General features: G+C 35.7%; 1 protein-coding gene across 1 annotated transcript; it reads right to left on the bottom strand.

Moving 5' to 3' along the window:
* Window positions 1-62: 62 nt before the first annotated feature.
* CCDC152 (coiled-coil domain containing 152) lies at window positions 63-17,913 on the bottom strand. Its single transcript, XM_085326260.1, has 8 exons — window positions 17,827-17,913; window positions 16,106-16,211; window positions 5,858-5,926; window positions 4,577-4,641; window positions 2,602-2,704; window positions 1,733-1,860; window positions 718-804; window positions 63-185 (listed from the first exon to the last, which is right to left on the bottom strand). The coding sequence occupies exons 1-8, from the start codon at window positions 17,911-17,913 to the stop codon at window positions 63-65; spliced, it is 768 nt and encodes a 255-aa protein (XP_085182386.1).
* Window positions 17,914-19,484: the final 1,571 nt, after the last annotated feature.

Below are 19,484 nucleotides of genomic sequence, written 5' to 3'. Positions count from 1 at the left end.
AGTTTGAGATACTTTGTCATACAGTGAGAACTAAAAATAGTGTATTTCAGCAGTACATATTCTCAAAACCGTTTCCGTTTGAAGTACAAGTCCTGGCCTTTATTAAGACGTTGCTCCAAGTCTCTTATGGTATTACGCAGAATTTCAATTTCTTTGTTTTTTTCCTCCTGGAGATGCTGCAGTTTCTGTAAAGATGTAAGTAAATACTTCATTATCAAGTATCTTACAAAATTATGTACTGATACAATATGCTGTTGCTAATGAGAAATATTCTAACAATATTTTTCACAGTATTACAAAGATAACTTCCCCAGATTCCTGTTTCTGTGACGTCCCAAAGTTCCTAGACTACCAAAACAATAGTGCATATACTTCATTTATATCACAGTCAGTGATGTCACTTGTATCTTAAGTTCCCAAGTTAACAATTCTATATAAGAACCCACTTGACGTGAGGGCTTTTGGTGCAGCTGATGTCAAAGTTATTAAGCTGAAGCACACCCATATGAAGAGCAGTGTGAAAAGGCATTAAATAAGTTTTCCAAAGGTGGGAGGGAAGTGTTGGAAAAGTGAATGATATGGATCCTGTCAGACACGGAACACTTTTTCCCCTCCAATTTTTTTTTGCAGAGCAAACCAAACAATAAAACACAAGGAACAGCAGTTTGAAAGATACTCTAACAATAATTGCAGACTCTAGGCTATTCAATCACATACCCTGCGATAGATACTTTGTGGCAAGACAGATGCATCTGAAAATGGTTTTGCTGTTTTATTCTGAACTCTTGCTAATTTAGCATTAAACTGAAAGAATCGGGAAAAGGTAAAACATTAATAACCCAACAGGGGAAAAAATATGCTAAATAATAAACGCATAATTTTCAATTTTTATCCATGTTTTTGTAGTTAGAATAGTAAGAGCAAGCTTATCTACTCTTTAATCATAGRACAATAAAACTAAAAGTTTATTTAAAAAAGAATGCAATTACATGTTAAGTTTTTGAAGTCAATGCTTCAAATTATTTCAAAAAGAAAAAACTGATATAAAATAATGCCAATTTTCCATATATAAGTATTTCTGAAATGTTAAATGAACAAAAACTCTGCCAAACAATGCTCAAAGAACAAAGATGGTTCCCAGGCCCACATATGCAGGAAGAGAGAATGGGGAGGATGCTAAGAACACTTGAAACCATTACCCTTCCTTCATGTTCCAAGGGGAACTCAGTCCAAACAATTTTAGACCTTATTTTTTTTTTAATGTGAAAGGTTTGAAGTACTTCCTTAATTTTTCAGTAATTAAGAGAGTGGCCTTAAAACCTTACCCATGAAATACACATTGAATTCTGTGACTCTCAGAGCTYTGCAGGATTAGAAGTTTTTAAGCTCTTAAGTTTATGAATAACCATATCTTCCAAACATTAACAAAATTAAAAAGAAGTAGAAAATATTTTCATTTTATTATAGCACAAAAAACAGATGACAAAATTTCAAAAATAACTTAAGAATGCAGAATGTCCCTATATAGCAGATAAAACATTTTTGAGCAGAAACTATTCAGATGCAGTTATGGAAGGGAGTATATGCCACTGCCATTTGTATAATCTCTTGAATTTTCTTAGGTTCCATCAAATTACTCTATTAAAATACCATTTACACCATTCTTCACTACACAAAATCTTCTAAGTATACCAGTGTCCAATTATCTTTAACTTAGCTTCATAATGCATACCTCTATCTGCAGTTTAATTATTTCATTCTGCTTCTCTTCATCTTGAGTTTTCAGCTGTCTGGTTAACTCTAATATTTCCAGTTCTTTTTTCTCGATTTGTTCTTTATACTTCACTTCTATYAGTTCAACTAGTAACAGTAGTAAACCAAAATATGATGATTAAACTATAAAGAGACTTAGATGGAAAAATAATAGCAGCATTTCACAAATATTAAGACTYTCTTGAACAGTCTTGAAGTACCTCACAGGAAAACAATGTTAGTGAAACTGAAAATATATTTTAAAACTACATGGAAATGACCTGTTCCATCACAGTAAGATGGAGTCCCTTTAAGGAGGCACTGCTTTGTTAGCCTTTTTTGAGTTGACTGGATAACCAAAAACTCCTACCCTTGAAAGTTACATCAGTAATGAAAAAAATTAATATTGGAATCAGGTATTTCTATGTGGCAGTATTAATTACTTACAAAAATGCACGAAGTCCTGTTCTTCTGAGCAGAGCTGGAACAACAATCTATCTCACGGTTCCAGCCAGCACTTAACTCAAAATTTCATCCCTTTGGATTTTTGTTAGGCCCACATTCCCAGTGTTTGTTTCACCTGATTTGGAATTTCTGATCATCTTGTACTTCTGTACTATTACCTCACTGCAACTGTCTACTCCTGAGCTAAGGTAAAATTCAGTTAAACACTCTATCCACTTAGAGCTTTCATGTGTCTTTTTGAGTACTATATTTGTACTTTACCTAAAAAAAATTTTCCAGTCATATGTTTCCATTAGGAAGTTGAACTATCTTGTGTTTAATCCTAGAATAGATTCCAGTATGGTTTACTCAGCTCCACAGCATTTAAGTCTTTAGAGAACTTACTTTTTTTCCTCATGTCACAATTCAATTGTGTTATTTCTAATTTGTGGTCTTCCTCTTTGTTTTTAATTTCTATCAAAAGCTTCTCAATCTGAAGTTTATATTCCTGTGAATGTAAAAAGCTTCATAAAAAATCTTCARGTTTCTGTGAACTACAACATTCTGATCAAAATGTACAATACTCTATATAATTCAGTATTTTTATTTCTTTCCTCTAGTAAATTCACAATGTCCAGTTACTACTTCCACAACCTGACTGAATTCCACAGACAAAAAAAAATAGCAGATAMAAATTGTGTTACAGCTATCAGTATTGTTAAAATAAAATTAGAATCATAGAATCAGTAAGGTTGGAAGGGACCTCCAGAGATCATCTAGTCCAACCTGCCTGCTCAGCAGGGTCACCAAAAGCATGTTAGACAGGGTTGCATCCAGGCAGGCCTTGAAGATCTCCAGAGAAGGAGACTCCACAACCTCTCTGGGCAACCTGTCCCAGTGCTCCGTCACTCTCACAGGGAAGAAATTCCCCCTCTCGTTCAGGCAGAACTTCCTGTGCTTCAGTTTCTGCCCATTGCCTCTTGTCCTGTCACACGGGACAACTGAAAAGAGTTTGTCCCCATCCCCTTGACACCCTCCCTTCAGGCACTTGTACACATTGATAAGATCCCCCCTCAGTCTTCTCTTCCCCAGGCTGAAGAGGCCCAGCTCTCGCAGCCGTTCCTCAGAGGGCAGGTGCTCCAGCCCTCTGATCAAAATTGATCTTATTAGGAAAAAGGGGTGAAKAGAGAGGTGACAGCCCTTTTCCGTAAACCAGTGCTCTAGTTAGTTAATGACTAGTTACACATTCACAGARCTTGACTAAAGATTGTATAACAATGAATTGTATTTATAATATATAATTTTGTTACTATTGTTTATATCAAAGATTCCACAACTTCTCACTGGCAGCAATGAAAATGGTAGGGGTATTAGCCGCAGTGATGCTGGTGGCACCGATACCTGAGGAAAGGAAGTTTGAACACTCCTATTATAAGTTTGCTCTATTATGTTAAGAAATACTCCAGAATTACCAAGTAGTAATTACTGGCTGTAGTTGCCAGTACAGAGATGCTTACTCCAAAGCTCCTGCCCAAGTTCTCTTCTCTAGGCAGTCACTGACCAGAGTAATGTCGAGGCACTTTAAAAAGTAATTACTGATTGATGTTAATAGTATATGTGTCAGTTAAGTGCCTTCAAAACATTGGGAGGCTCCACTATGTATATAATCATAGTTTGTATGCCACAATTTGAAGACTAATAATATAGGTTTTCTTACCCTTTTTGAAAGCTTTACTTATTTTATCCTTAAACCATCAAGATAACAGCTTACAGTATGAATTTAATATAAACAACTCAGTATTAATGCAGACAAAGAAAATCAGTATYGAGAGTGTTCCAAATACTATATAGGTAACAAATGTGCAATCTTAGCAGAGAGTACTGACATGACTCCTGACTAGCATTGCTGGTGTTGTCTCTCTTCCAAAAAAGTGTAAAATAGATGAAAAGTAGAGAGATACTAGATGGAATCTGTTATGCGCCAAGGGACCTATACTTTGTAGCATTCACTCCCAAGGAAACCACAGACAAAATTCAGAATGGTTCTTGATTCTCTGGCAGTAAAGCAGTTATCTTGTACATCAAATGTGTTTAAATTTTTGGCCTACAAAGCTGAATTTAAAGCAAATACAGCTAAAAGTAAGTGCAACTTAGACTGTGCCAGAGTTCTCAGCACTTAGTAGAACTGATCTTAGTCTTTGTAACACATTCTCATATTGGTACTGGTTTGAGAACAACTGTTCTCTTTGTACACATGATAAACTCTAGGAAAAGAGAAAAAATAACGATGTGATCAGTAGCAAAGAGTTTAAGCATATATGAACTGTTACAATAGAAAAACTTTATTCCTGTGCCAAAAGAATGACCATTTGTGACAGACCTGTTCACAAGCCTTTAATTTCTCTTCCAAGATGTGAATGTTATCCTTCAGTCTCTCATTTTCATCTATGTAATAATAAAACAAACTGTATGAAACACTAAAAAGTACATTTCAGCAGTATTATTAAGAGTAAAAAAAATTACTTCYATTTGACTTGTCTAAACTTTAAGAACTGTTAACATTTTGAAGACATGATAATCTTCATTTACACAACTATGCAATTTTAGTCGCTATTTTTGAACAGAAAATTTATCGTTTAATCATATTTGCCTAATATTACTACTTTTGTTTTTAGCCTTCTTATAATTGATTCAGTCAATAAAACTGCAAAGTTCTTTAATTCAGAAATTAAGAAATTATTATCATGTCTCTGGCACTTGCAAATAGGAGGTGCAATGCTTTCTTTTTAAGTACCTGTTCCCCAAAATAGGAGTTCAGTAAATATGTGCAGGTTCTCTTGCACCCTGACTGTAGTGATAGTAAATACGCTATTAKTAGTAAATATGCTATTAAATGGAAAGTAGCATTGCAAAGACAGAATTTTTAAAAAGTAGATGGTTTTATTATTAAAAATCATTCTGATTATTAAAAAAGCCACATACTTCCCATTTCTAGATGTTTATTTCTATGTTTATTAACATTTATGTTACTGTGCCTTGAACACATAATGGGTATAAAATTAAGTATATAATATATATATGATATAATATACACTGTGATAGAAAGTTACTTTGGTTCATGTTATATTAAAAAATGTAATACATATTTATATATTATATATTTACATATTTATATTATACATTGAATGTATATATTTTTATTTTAAAATAGCAATGAGACTTTGTCAAATTTTACAGACAACAACTAAATTTTAAAACATCAGCTGAGGATTAAGATTCTGATTAATAAAGCACTTAAACATGTAAAAACTATGCCTAAATGCTTTACTAGACTACAGTCCAAAGAACGAATAAAACTCTCACTTCCTTGTAATATTTCTTGGGCAACACTGAACTAAAATTAAAACTCAACTATTGATTAAAAGTCTCACTGAGCTAGAACTTCTTTTACTAGCAGATTTTAAGGATAATTGCAATAGACATTTACTAAGCACACAGACCACTAAAACATGCATAGGATTGATTTTAGATACAATTTGCTTCCTTTCTGATCGGCTGCCAGTGAGCTTTCCTCTCTGAAAAAAAGCATTAAATATAAATTCAACTTTTAAATGCCTTATTTTAAATTATAGTACAGTATATATAACATTTTTGTTTTTACCTTTCACGTTACACTGGTTCTCAACAGTTTTTGTTAGACCATTTATGACATTCTGTAGAGCAGTACATTCTAAAATAAATGACAAATCCAGTAATTTTGAATAATTTCTTCACTATTTTCATTTTGGAATTCATTATAAGTATCAAAAACAAATAATAAACATTACATTTAAGTATTTTTTAAACTGCATCAAAGAATAACATTTTTTTTTATAATAGAAGTCTAAACATACATCAGCTTGATCTTCCCAGAATATTCAGTATTTTGAATTGTAGGAACAATATAATCCTTTGCCAACTGTAAAAACAACTGAAACTCTTTCTTCAAGAATCTCTGTACAAATACGATCAACTATCTTTTTTTTTTTCTAAGACATTCTCCTTATTTCATTTATCATACAACTTTGGAGAAGGCTATGTTTTGAAAGAATGACTTCTGGACTATATTTAATTATATATTATATATAATATATATATATAAGCGCATATGTGTATATACACATATGTAAAATTATATATATTTATTATATTTACTTAAACCTCACTTCCATAACTCAGGTTAAAGACTCCTAGTCTTTTATTAACAGACCACAAAACTTCAGAAAAAAAGAATCTATATATTGTGTTGCCCGAAAATTGTACATATAAAACAAAAATAAGTTACTTCATATTTGAGATKTAGCTTATTTAACAACGTCATTATCCCAAGCCTCTCCTTTGCAGATGTACTTCAGGTTAAGACAATGGTATGCAAGAAAAAAGGCTGCTGAACATTTTGTTAATGTTGTTAACGGCTATATAAACAGGAAACGTTTGGCACGTACAACTGTTAGAATAGTTTATTTTAAAGATTCAGTGAACATGGTGTATAGGATAGGGGCTTGAAAAATAGTAACAAGACAGATATCACTAGATGGATTTGGGAGTTCCCAGTGTATCAAAGTGCTCTGACAGGTAGATGTTGCTCTGYAATTAGACCTGATGTCAGACTCTACATCCTTTAACCTGGATGTTTCTTCTGCTAGTAATTAAATATGCTTGATTACAATGAAAAAACCCCCCAGAGACTGAGCAAGACATTGTGCCAGAAACTGAGGCTAGGATTGGAGGGGCAGGTACTAGAAGTGCCAACAATGGGGACTGGCATAAGGAGCAAAAAGGATCGTAAGGGTAAGATGACATAYACAAATCCACCAAGGTGAGGTGGATCAACAGGAAATCTAGGGAAGGATAAAGGCAGGATATAAGAAATCAGGCTTTAGGAATGTCAGCGCAACCCTACTGATGAACCATGATGATACCTGTTGGAATTTCTGTATTTCCAGTTATTTTATTAAAAACAGACACTATATACAAAAATCCATATAAATGGAAYATTAAGACTGCAAGTCAAACTTCCAAAAATTTGGATATGATGGAATTAAGATTGCTTAAAAATCATAGTTTGTCTTGAATACATGTGCAGTAATAATTCTTCCCCAGAATGAACTAGATGAAGAGAATGAGGAGAGACAAAGACAGTGATCTGGGGATAAATCATTACCATTGCCATTTCAGTTATACAAAGTCAGAATTTTATTTTGAGTGAAACGGGATGCTGTAGGACAGGGAACGTTTGGTACCACAGCGCAATAGATTCCATCCCTGCCTCCCTCAAACAGTTTCTTTGTAGTACTGCTAAGCCAGGAGATGGTGTCAGTGTGCCACTGTCCATAGTCTGTGCTACTAAGTCTCCTGCAAGCCACTGTGACTATGTAATATATCACATTCCTGCAGGCATATTAAGACCAGAATAAAGTGTCCTTGACCACTTACTCCTCATTTTATGGATACTTACCTTGAGATACGAGCTTCCAGGTACTGCAAATACGTAACTACTAAACAAGACTGTGCAAACCTACCAAATMATAGAATCAGTAWGGTTGRAAGGGATCTCTGGAGATCATCTAGTCCAACCTCCCTGCTCAGCAGGGTCACCAAAAGCATGGTAGACAGGGTTGCATCCAGGCAGGCCTTGAAGATCTCCAGAGAAGGAGACTCCACAACCTCTCTGGGCAACCTGTCCCAGTGCTCTGTCACTCTCACAGGGAAGAAATTCCTCCTCTCGTTCAGGCGGAACTTCTTGTGCTTCAGTTTCTGCCCATTGCCTCTCGTCCTGTCACATGAGACAACTGAAAAGAGTTTGTCCAGGTCCCCTTGACACTCTCCCTTCAGGTACTTGTACACACATTGATAAGATCGCCCCTCAGTCTTCACACCCCCAGGCTAAAGAGGCCCAGCTCTTGCAGTCGTTCCTCATAGGGCAGGTGCTCCAGCCCTCTGATCATCCTCGTAGCCCTGCGCTGGACTCTCTCCAGTAGCTCCATGTCTCTCCTGTACTGGGGAGCCCAGAACTGGACTCAGCACTCGAGATGAGGCCTCCCCAGGGCTGAGAAGGGGGGCAGAATCACCTCCCTTGACTTCCTGGCAACATTCTTCCTAATGCACCCCAGGACACCATTGGCCTTCTTTGCCACAAGGGCACATTGCTGGCTCATGGTCAATTTGTCATCCACCAGCACTCCCAGGTCCTYCTSTGCAGAGCTGCTCTCCAGAAGGTCAGCCCCCAGCTTGTACTGGTGCCTGCGGTTATTTCTCCCTAGGTGCAGGACTCTGCACTTGCCCTTGTTGAATCTCATAAGGTTCCTCTCCGCCCAGCTCTCCAGCCTGTCCAGGTCTCTCTGAATGGCAGCACAGCGCTCAGGTGTGTCAGCCACTCCTCCCAGCTTGGTATCATCAGCAAACTTGCTGAGGAGGCACTCTGTCCCCTCCTCCAGGTCGTTGACGAATAAGTTGAACAGGATGGGACCCAGTACTGAGCCCTGGGGGACACCACTAGCCACAGGCCTCCAGACTCTCCACGCCACTGATGACGACCCTCTGAGCTCTGCCTTTCAGCCAGTTCTCAATCCACCTCACTGTCCACTCATGTAACCCACACTTCCTGAGCTTCTCTAGGAGGATGTTATGGGAGACAGGGTCAAAAGCCAAGTGTAACAGACTATGAAGAATTAGACTTAAAGTGGACACCTACAATTGAGGGATTTTTTTTGACATTCATATTCATATCCAGTACAAATGGATTCCCATTTGTAAAAGGGAAACAATAGAAGATCTGCTTTTCCTTAAATAGTATTTATACACCTTGGGTTCCTTGTAACCTTATCAGTAAAGTYACAAATCATTCAAAGACTGAGGAAAATTTGAAATTCAAATTGCCTGCTCTTAAAACTTTCCTTTTTATTTCTGGAATACCAGTGCATTTCTGAAATGGCTTTTAATTTCTAAAATAAATAAAGCACATTAAACAACAATTTCTCATCCCGTAACACAAAAGCTCTTTTTCAAAATAGTAGATCATATAATTAAAGACTACATCACAAATAAGRCAGTCAATAAGAGGAATTAAGAACCCAGCCCTAAGATTAAGTTTTCTAATCAATTTTATCTTTAATCTGTTTTTCCATCAGATGCTTTGCATGCATCTAAATTGTCAGCTTATCACATTCTCCTGTTGCATGCTTTCAAAGAAACAGTAGAGGGAGCGCTAACAGCACAGAAACTACCTGCCCTCAGTTTCTATACTAGGTACCACAGCAGCTCGAAAGAATTTGCAGAAAAACCTGCTCAAAAGCTGAAGCTCCAAGTTAGTACGCTTAGTACACAGAGAATATTAATTATGCAGAGATAAATCTTAATTTACAATAGAGATAATTCTGGAGACTGAAAAATTGGGCAAATAGGAAAGGTTTCCCATGAAAAAAACACAAAAAATATCATTTTCACCACAAAATTTCTAAAAATATTATGTCTCTGCTCTAAAATAYGAAGAGGCAAGAGCTTCTCCAAAAAAAGCTTTAAGATATTCTATCAAAATAATTCTTTTWTGATTTTTTTCTGCTCTTGGTTTGGAAAAACACTGACATGTTTGTGTTGAAGTGTAAACTACGTGAATTCAGAGTGAGGCAYCTGCTACAGAAATTTGCACTGTGAACTGTCTGACAGAGATATAATCAACTGAAAACCTGTTAATCTTTACCACAGGCAGCAGTAGTAACTCACCCTGTAATTTAAAGAACTTAATGGCTCACTCTAAGCCATGGAAGAACGATTCTTCTTTCTTATCACTTCTACTAATAATTACAATGCATTAARCAGTGCATTATTTGGGTGCCTTACAGGTTTATTCTCCTGTAGGTCTGTTTGTGCTGGAAGAAATTTCCACATTTTCATTTATGGACAGAAGCTAAAACAAGACTGCTTTCTTAAAATGTGACTCTTCCAAACTGTTCACAGTGTTTGTACTGAACTAGTTCTACTACAAACTTTCTATCCTTCCAGAATGTATGGATGTCAATTCAAACGCCTGAAATTTATGCAGAAACTGGAAACATCTGGGTAAAYGTGGAAACAGCAGCTAGTCTTAACAGTAAACCACAGCCATTTTACATGCAAGTCATTTCAGAYAAAACACATCCAGTCCCAAGAATATTTCCTTACTTTTATTATCTTTAAAGCATATAGCTTGACAAAATCATTTTAACAGTTGTGTGACTGTAAAATTTACTGGGAACCCATGGTGAGTTTTGTTTGCCTACATTAAGGAAGAAAAAGCAAAATTGTGCTGAATTGTTGCAGCTTTGTTAGGTCATATGGCATTAGCATCTGTTAGCAATCCTGCACTGTTACTCCTCTGTAAAGGATACTCCATACATGCAGAAAAACTTAACAGCCTAATCTTTTTCCATGTTTMTAATTTACTGCAGTTTCTTCCATCTGCAGTTACACTTGAAGCTACTGGCTTTCTTAATAGGGCAAGTTACATCAATCATTTTTTAAGCACATTCAACACACTAAGTCAACATCCTCCACAAATACGTGACCCAGAAGTTGCTCTGAAAATGTGACATGCAGTATGTCTGTCCTTGCTTGGTTACTAAGGAGCGTACTCTACTGCTACAGAGCAACAGTGAAGGAATTAACTGTTAGCAAACGTATTCTAATGAAGTGTTAATTTAGTCAAAATGAAACCATAGTGTTTTACAGGTAATTAGATTGCTTTCTTTTCAAAGATTACAGCAGATGCAACAGTCTACTGCAACAGCAGAGCCTACTTGGTCACCACAGATGTTCAGGGACAGGGGGCAAAAGCAAGAATTACAGAGTTTTGTCTGTCTTCTGTGAATCTGCAGTGAGTTTTCATCAAACTAAAACTATGGTCCTGAAGCTTTGTTTAGCAAAAAAATGTATTAGAATAAAGCAAGGCTTATTTATGACAGTTCAGAATATACTTGCCCAGCTTTCTCACCCTTTAAACAAAACTAGGGTAAAAAAAGRTATCACTCTCCTCTCTTTAGTTTTAAACATTTTTCTTCCCCTTTTGCRTTTTGTTCAGAGTTCCCACTCTTATGTTACCTTAAACAATTCTAGAGATAAACTTCTGGCAATGGAAGAATATCAGGGAGCYCTCAAATTCTCACCGATACTTCACAAAGATTTCTTCGGCCATGAAAATACTATCCCTATCACTGTTTCTCCCAGTAAGAATTCTTTAGGTGGAATAAAGTTGCTCCACACCACCACCACTAGCAGCCATGAATCCTTTAGGGTAGATGGAACAAGAACCTCCCTTCCATAATGCTTCTTCTCTTTGCTACTCTGCTGTACGCAGCATGTTTGTTTGGGATTCTATGTGAACCGTTCACCAGCAGGTGGCCTCTCATGCTTTTTCCTTAGCCCTTCTGCGAGTCTCTTGGTGGTCTACTATAAAGCCTTACATTGTAAGGCTGAATTGTTTACTTACCCTATGAATACATTTACTCCTGTTTCAAACTTGTAATATGATGACCTGAGCATTAAGAATGCATATCGATATTGTTGATCATGATGTTGATGCAACTGTCCTAACCCAGCAATTTCACCTGCCTTTGTACTGACTCTTCAATTGATACACTTGACAAGTGTGGCTGGTTTGGATTCTGGGAAGTGGTTTGGGATGTGAGACTAGAAGGTTTATCTTTTCCAAGTTGTCAGGATCACTGTATAAAGCCATTCTCATAACAAGAGTCCCTAAGGATAATGTTGCCAGAAAAAGAACGGAAGTGTCAACGCTACATTTGATCCCATGCATCTTCTCCAGGCCATGAGGATCTATTTCCCCAATCAAAGAAATTTTTAAACGCACAGTGCTTTGACTTTCAAAAATGTTTTACGAAGCAGTAATCAAACTACCTGACACAACACTTTTAGTGTTTTGATTCTAAAAATACAGTATACTACTACAACACAATAGACTTAATAATAAATCTGTCTTCTGAAGGGCAGATGTAGGTGAATTTGATGAAGGTGTGAAGAACGTTATCCACTTTAGAAAGAAAAAGCAAAATGCTGTAGTAACATTTTATAATAACTTATTAAACTCTAATGYCCTTATGAGCTATGGACGTTGGTGATAACCAGTAATGCTGTAACTGTTTATTTGAAGATTCCTCTGACAGCAAATACTGTACATTACAGCAATTTCCTGCCCAAGATAGTTTATGAAACTATGCTCTGATTACCATTAAATGAGTGCATTTCAAAAGATTATTTATACAACTAAAAGATTACTTCCAACATTCTGGCATATCAGAATTCTATTGGAGTATCTTATTGGTACCTCAGTCTAATAAAATAGCCCTATTAATTGTCCTAATTTCTAAATACAGTCTATTTACTCTGCATCTCTCATTTACTTTCTACCTCTTTAACATCAAATGGCTTTCAGAATCACCTCTTGGATAGTCCATATTGTTGCAAGTTCCTGCTTTTCCTTTTTTTTTTTTCTTTCTTTCTGCTATTAACAGTTTGGCAATCTCTCTTACTTCTTAGACTGGAATCCTTGCTTTCCGATAGTTCTGCCTCCCTATCCACATTCTTAATAATTTGTACAACTACTATGACTTGAATATTATTGAAATCTGTTCTTTCCTGACTAACCCTGCTGTTAAAACTCTGGTTCCTATTTCATGCTGATTGCTCTGGTATTTCTACTTGGCCTTCTGCCTTCCACATTTTTTCCCCCCATCAAGTGTTTCAAAACAGCTCCAGARGTCATTCTCTATCAGTTATGATATCAACATAGCTATCTCCTCAAATCATTTTGCTCTTATCTCATCAAATTGAGGCGCTACTTTCCATCTAAAAAGCCCAAATCTGCCATCTGACTTCCATCTGTTTTTAGTCCATTTGCTTCCACACTCCTTTCTGCAATCTTCCCAGCTGATCTGACTTCCTGCTTTCTCTCTCTCACATTGCCTGCTCTGTCTTCTCCATTGGTTTTATGTTAGAAATAATTTCTCCTTTTTTGTCCACCTTCTTCCATCCCTCTTTGAAATCTATCTTGTACAAAAATCCTCCTCTTGTTTTCATCAACTATTATTGATGAACCATCTGTTAATCAACCATCTCAATCTGTTTCTGAGCAACCGTCCTACATTGTGTTTTGTGCTTGATTGATTGAAAAACAAATGGTTCAGTCCAGATTTCCATCCAGTTTGCTAATYTATTTTGTTATATTCAGTAGTAGATGCTTCCGGAAAGGGTAAAAAACCTTGGACAAACACGATCCTTAAAATACTCTCTCAGCTTCACAATAATAACAAGTGAACAATAACCACAAGTAAGGAAGACCTGCATGACAGATACAGTCTTTAACAAACCTGATAAAGTTTTCTTTCACAATTTTGTCTCATCTTTTTGGACTCATCTAGACTTTTGACATCCAMAAACTCCTGTGACAAATGATTCAAAAACTTCACTTTATAATACRTGGGAAAAGTTCCTCCTTTTGTTTGCTTTAAAGAATATTATCCATCAACAAATTTGATTTCCATCTATTTATTTTATTACAATGAACAGTGAATAATCATCCCCTAGTCATTTTCTCTACACCATTCTTAATTTTATCGCTATCAGTAATACCCCAACTCCGCTGTTTCTGTTTAGGCTGAAAAATATCTGTCAAACTAAGTCTTTCCTCAGATATTCCATAATTGTTACCATACCTACCAGAGTGTTAAGTGCTTCCTCCCCCAATCCCYTCCTGAGGGTTTGACTGCCTGGGCTCAGGGCCAGCTTGGAAAGAGTGCAGCTGGTGACCTCGAAACATGCTGTTTGAACAGAGCTGGAAGACGACTCAGCAATGGCTGCCCCTCTTTCCCTTGGGAGCTGCTTTTACATTGCAGCTGCGTTACGGCCGTGTACCCTGTAGAGCCAGAGCCCAATCATGACCTATGGACTAACTTCCTGGGTTCCCTTCAGACCTGCCTCAATACTATGGACATACTGGTGATCACTGGACCTGTTACTGTTTCTAGACCTGATTCTAACCCCAACTCACCTTCCTGTCTTGACCTCCAACCTGCCTCATCACTATAGACTTGTTCACTAACGTGGACTCTTAGCTGACCCTCACAACCATTCCTGGGCCTGCCCTGCCCTCCTGCTCACGTACAGTGGGGTCAGGTCCCTGTGGGTCAGGTCCCTGCCTCTGTCAGCCTTGTTACATATGAGGCTCCCTGACAATACTGAACTGAATAGATTACTACCACTAGCAAACTTGTATTCACTTTTTCAATAGCTTTTCCTGTTCATTTCTGAGTACATTAAATAATTTAAAAGTCCCCGCAAAGATGTAAGTAAGTGAAAGCCACTGGCAACTTTACTCCTGTGTGAAATTAAATTCATTCCTACCCTGTTTCCTAACTTAAGCRGTTTGACTTGTCTGAGACTGAAGTTTTGTAAGAAGATACACCTTTCAGTGATCTTATGAACTACAGAAGAACAGGAAACCACAAAACTATATATACATATATATTTATACATATATAGCATATAATCTATGTAAAGTACCAGATATTATTTCCCTTTTTTAAACAGCCATCTGAAAAGATATACTTCCAGCACAGAAACATTAAAAAAGAAAGAAAAATCCTTCATGTTTACATTCATTTTTTATTTTTAATTCCTCAAATATATGTGAATATTTTTATTACAAGCTAGGGTCTTAAAATTCCCGAAGTATTACAAATAGTTAAATGCCATCTTATTATTTAACTTTAGCTGTTATTAAACAGTTTGAATACTCTTAACATTTAGATAAACTATTATTACTGTCCGTAACTTTTTAGTGCCATAATGACATCTGTTATGCAAAGTAAAAGAAATATGATCAAAACCTTGATCACATTAAAACAGAAAGACAAATACATCCTATGGAATAAATTTATGACAGTAATCAGTGTAATTGAACTCAAGCTTGAAGGAATTATGTGTAGTTGCTAACAATACATAACTGAGTTGGAAATGCAACTGTGGTAAAATATTGATGATTACATAAAGTCAAACAGGCTATCACATTGTTTAATCTGACCTCTTAGCATCACAGGGGATTAAATCTCACACAGATATAAAGTCTAATCACTTTGGATAGACTAAAGCTTTTAATTCCTCAAGAAGTTAAAGAAATGCTTAGGGAGAATGCCAGACTTGGGTTCCACCAATACCTAAAGTCCAATACAATGGCACAGAATTAATTTAGGTTAAATTATTTCAGTGACCAATATTAAAAGAGTACTAGTAGAACTTCAATACACCTGTCATCATGGTGCAGGGAAAAATGTTGTCCAGACCCAAACGAGGCTATCAGATTGACCTTAAATAAACCAAATCGCACAGGCAGCTAAGAGAAAACATTTTTACACCATCTCAGAGCATCACTCCCACCAGCCCGACATCCCATCTCCAATTATAGGCAAACATTGATGTTTTGGAACTCTGACATTTTCAAACTTAGATATTTTCAGAAGACAGTAAAACATGCGTCCAAGAATGTGCCAAAAAAGCAGAGAGAAAATACAGAAGGGAAGCTTTTCTTTCATAGATACCACATGAAATCAAAAATCTATTAATGTGGATAGATACTAGTCTTGACTTGAAAAAAATAATTATTTTAACTCTGCTCTCAAAATGTAGTTGTGGATTAAATTTATGTTATGCAAATGAGGTTGACTCCATTGCATTATCAAAAATTAAGCATTACTATTTTTCAAAGTGTTTTAGATCCTTGCTATTTTGTTTTTATATTTGAGATTATCAAAGATAAAGAAAATATTTCTCAAAACTTCCTTAATACAAATAAAGAACATACTGTTTTCAAAATACTATTTACCTTCTTTTACTGAATCCTCTTTTGATTGGCTTAATTTTACCAACATGTTAGATTTTTCTAGCTGAAGAACCAGTAGATTATTTGCTTCGTTAATTTCTGATATTTTCTAGAAAATTGGTAAGAGACTGATGTTATACTAAGAATTTTTGATAAAAGTTTTAGATTTAGAATTTTTGATACAAGATCTTGAGTTTTAAATTCATAAAAACATTTACACAACACAATAGTTGCAAGCCTGTTTTACTTGACACTGTGGGAATTCCATTACAGAGAAGAACAAAGTCAGACTCGAAAGCCTGTGCTGTACATAATTCAATATTTACCATCCATACACACAACCTTGACTTACCTCATTACTTACAAACTCCAGGAATCTTTGCAAGAGAGAGTCCAGAATTATACTTGTCAAAATTAAATATACTAAATAAATGTTACAAAAGGGCACAAAGTAGAAAATGTACCTGCAAAACTGCTTAATCCCTCCTTAATTTAATTGCTTCCTCTGAACTCCATAGTCTAGATCAATTCTCAGCAAGGTTCTTTCTGTTGCTTTGCATACAATGCCCTCATTGAGTACTGAGTAATGTGTGTGAATAGTGATTGGTGTGGTAACTTTCTTCCATGAGAATCACAAAATTTCTTCCAGGTGCTCCTTCTGTACTATCTCTGGTAAGGATTTACTGATCAGGATCAATCAGCAGAGAGATAGCCAAAATGGGTCTAATCAAACGAGAAATACAGCACTGATTTTCTCAGTGGATCCATCTTTAAAGAACCGACCTGTTCTTAAAGTAAAGAGAGCTCAGCACATTTGGAATTTAAGAACAGATGCGCCTGCTATGGCAATGACTTAAAAAAAAAAAAAAGAATAAGGAACAATTTCTGCAGTGAGTACAACAAAGCTGTGTAATATGAGTATCTCCAATAGAGGCTTCTGATGCAAATACTTGCACGTATTTCCTGAGGAACTAAGTTCTACCACAGAACACTTATTGAGCAGACCCCACAGATTTCAACAAGTCAGGCATTCTAAGATAAATTTTAATCTGGGAATCTAAAGGTTTTGGACCATAAAAAAAGTGTCTGTTTGCATGCTTATGCAACCTAGATGGCCTTATAAATCTGATTTTACATCCACAAATTCTGATATTCAGAACTACTACTAGCTTCTTTTAACCCACTCCATCTTTACATACAGAGATTTTGATTCACTATCAGAAAGTTTGTTTATAAGTGCCTAAAGATAAAACATCTTTGACTATCTATGGACACAGAAGTCTGAAGCTTACTATACTGAATAGGCACATGTAGAGTTAAGTATTCATTAGGAATAACAAAAGAAATACATATCTTTCCTGCAGACAAAAGGCATTTTAATGGATCACATGTAAATTGGCAGTTATCTGGAATCTATTGTTATTCACCTGTGAAAAATGATCCAAGATCCTCCTTCAAACAAACATTAAATGCACAACAGCACAATTTTCACGTGCTACTTCATAAATCAGCAGCAAAAAGCAAGGACATAATCATTCATCTTGAATCATTCTGAGCACTATCAGCCAGTACAGACACTTACTTTCCAAACAAAATTGGTATTGCAAGACACAATAAGAATAAACAGACACCACTTAGAATAAACTTTCACCTGAGAAGCATATTAAAACATGCCAAAGTATTTACAGATAGTAATTTCAATGATTTTTACCGTTGTCACCTACCTTTTCTATCACTGAGAAGTCATCTAGAAGTTTACCAAGATTCACCAAACTGATCTTTTTCATAGTTCCTTCACAGCTGTGATCCATTTATTTCTGCAACATGTCACCCGATGTTCATTGTACGCATAAAAAAAAATTCAAAGAATTTTTATCTTCCTCACTCTATTTCAAAAGAATTCCATAGATGTAAATATAAACAGAATACAGAACACCTTTTTTAAACTTAAAACTATTTTTGCATGTTAAACTGAATTTTAACCACTCTCAGTTCCAGCACTTCTAGGAAGTCAGAAAGTTCAAGCCAAACCTATCAGTTAGATGGTATCACTGAATTTGGAATTTTTGTTGCTGTTTAAAAACAAACCTGAATCCACTTCCGTAGACACTACACCATAATTTTACCTAAAAACAGTGCTCTACATGTTGGATGCTTGTAAAACATTATATGACTGACTCCTCTTTATATGCTACTGAGACAGATTGGTCTTCCTATACTCGTTTTAAAGACTAGGGAATTGAATCAGGGAAGCAATTCAGCAAGTAACCCAARGCCACAATAATTTTTGTGTTTCAATAAACAATTACTCATTCTCCTATGTGTATATGTTAGAAGCAACAGATCAATTTTTGTTAGATTTGGTAACTTGAAAAATGTTACTGAAGTAAATGAGACTTTACAAAGACTAGATCCTGCATTAACATATTCTGGGCTTTAAGTCCCTTACATGTTCGCTCTTAAGTTATATTCTTCATCATTCAGTATTTACAAGTGTTTACATATATATATATATATATATGTAATTTCCTTACCAAAAAGGTAGATAAAAAGATAGTTCTCTGCACTTAACGCACAATTGTGTCTTCTATCCACTGTTTCCTCAACAGGACTAATAAAACAGCTAATTAACTTTTATTTTCTCTACTAGTAATTTTAAAGAATATGTAACATTAAGAATTAATACTTTTCTCTGTAGGTTAGTTGTTCTCTTCTCTGAAAGTTAAACGAGTAATTTCAATAATCTGTAACTCTTATTACAATGCAGTAATTGTTAGAATGGATTTTGGGAATAAATATTTATCAACTTTGCAAAACAATAATTGATCTTAATATGCTATTGGTTAATAATCTAAATGTACAGTGTGACTGCCAAGTCCTGATCTTTCCAGTCTTCATCATGGACAGCATCTTTTCCATTTGTCTATCACCCTTTTCACCATGCTTTTAGAACCGTTTCTTTGTTGTTATAGTTTTTTGTATGTCATCTTCTAAATTTTGACTGAGGATGGATGTTGAGGGAGCGGTCAGGTTGTACACTGCTTTGCTTGTGTGTCTGTGCACTGCCTGGCATCACCTCTTCTTTTACAGGACAGGATGTGCTCAGCACATAGCAGCATTAGCCAACAGTACCAAAGGGAATAAAACTCTTGTTGAACTAAAATGCTAAATTCAAAACAATTATAATACAAAATAATTATAATACATTTTCCATCAGGAAAACTCATTGTTTTTATTTTTGTATAAGATTATTACATATGCCAGATCCAAAGACACTTTTGTTCAGACTTTCACCTCTASTTTGAACAGTATTTATTTAACTAAAGGAAAAAAAATCGAAGACCTAACACGTCTTTTCGACTGTCTTAAAACTATTCAACCT

Source organism: Rhea americana, unplaced genomic scaffold (assembly GCF_003343005.1).
Source record: "Rhea americana isolate MKP2758 unplaced genomic scaffold, rheAme1 scaffold_13, whole genome shotgun sequence".
Classification (NCBI taxonomy): domain Eukaryota; kingdom Metazoa; phylum Chordata; class Aves; order Rheiformes; family Rheidae; genus Rhea; species Rhea americana.
Note: the sequence above shows the minus strand (reverse complement) of the source record. Positions and strands in the feature narration are given on the sequence as shown.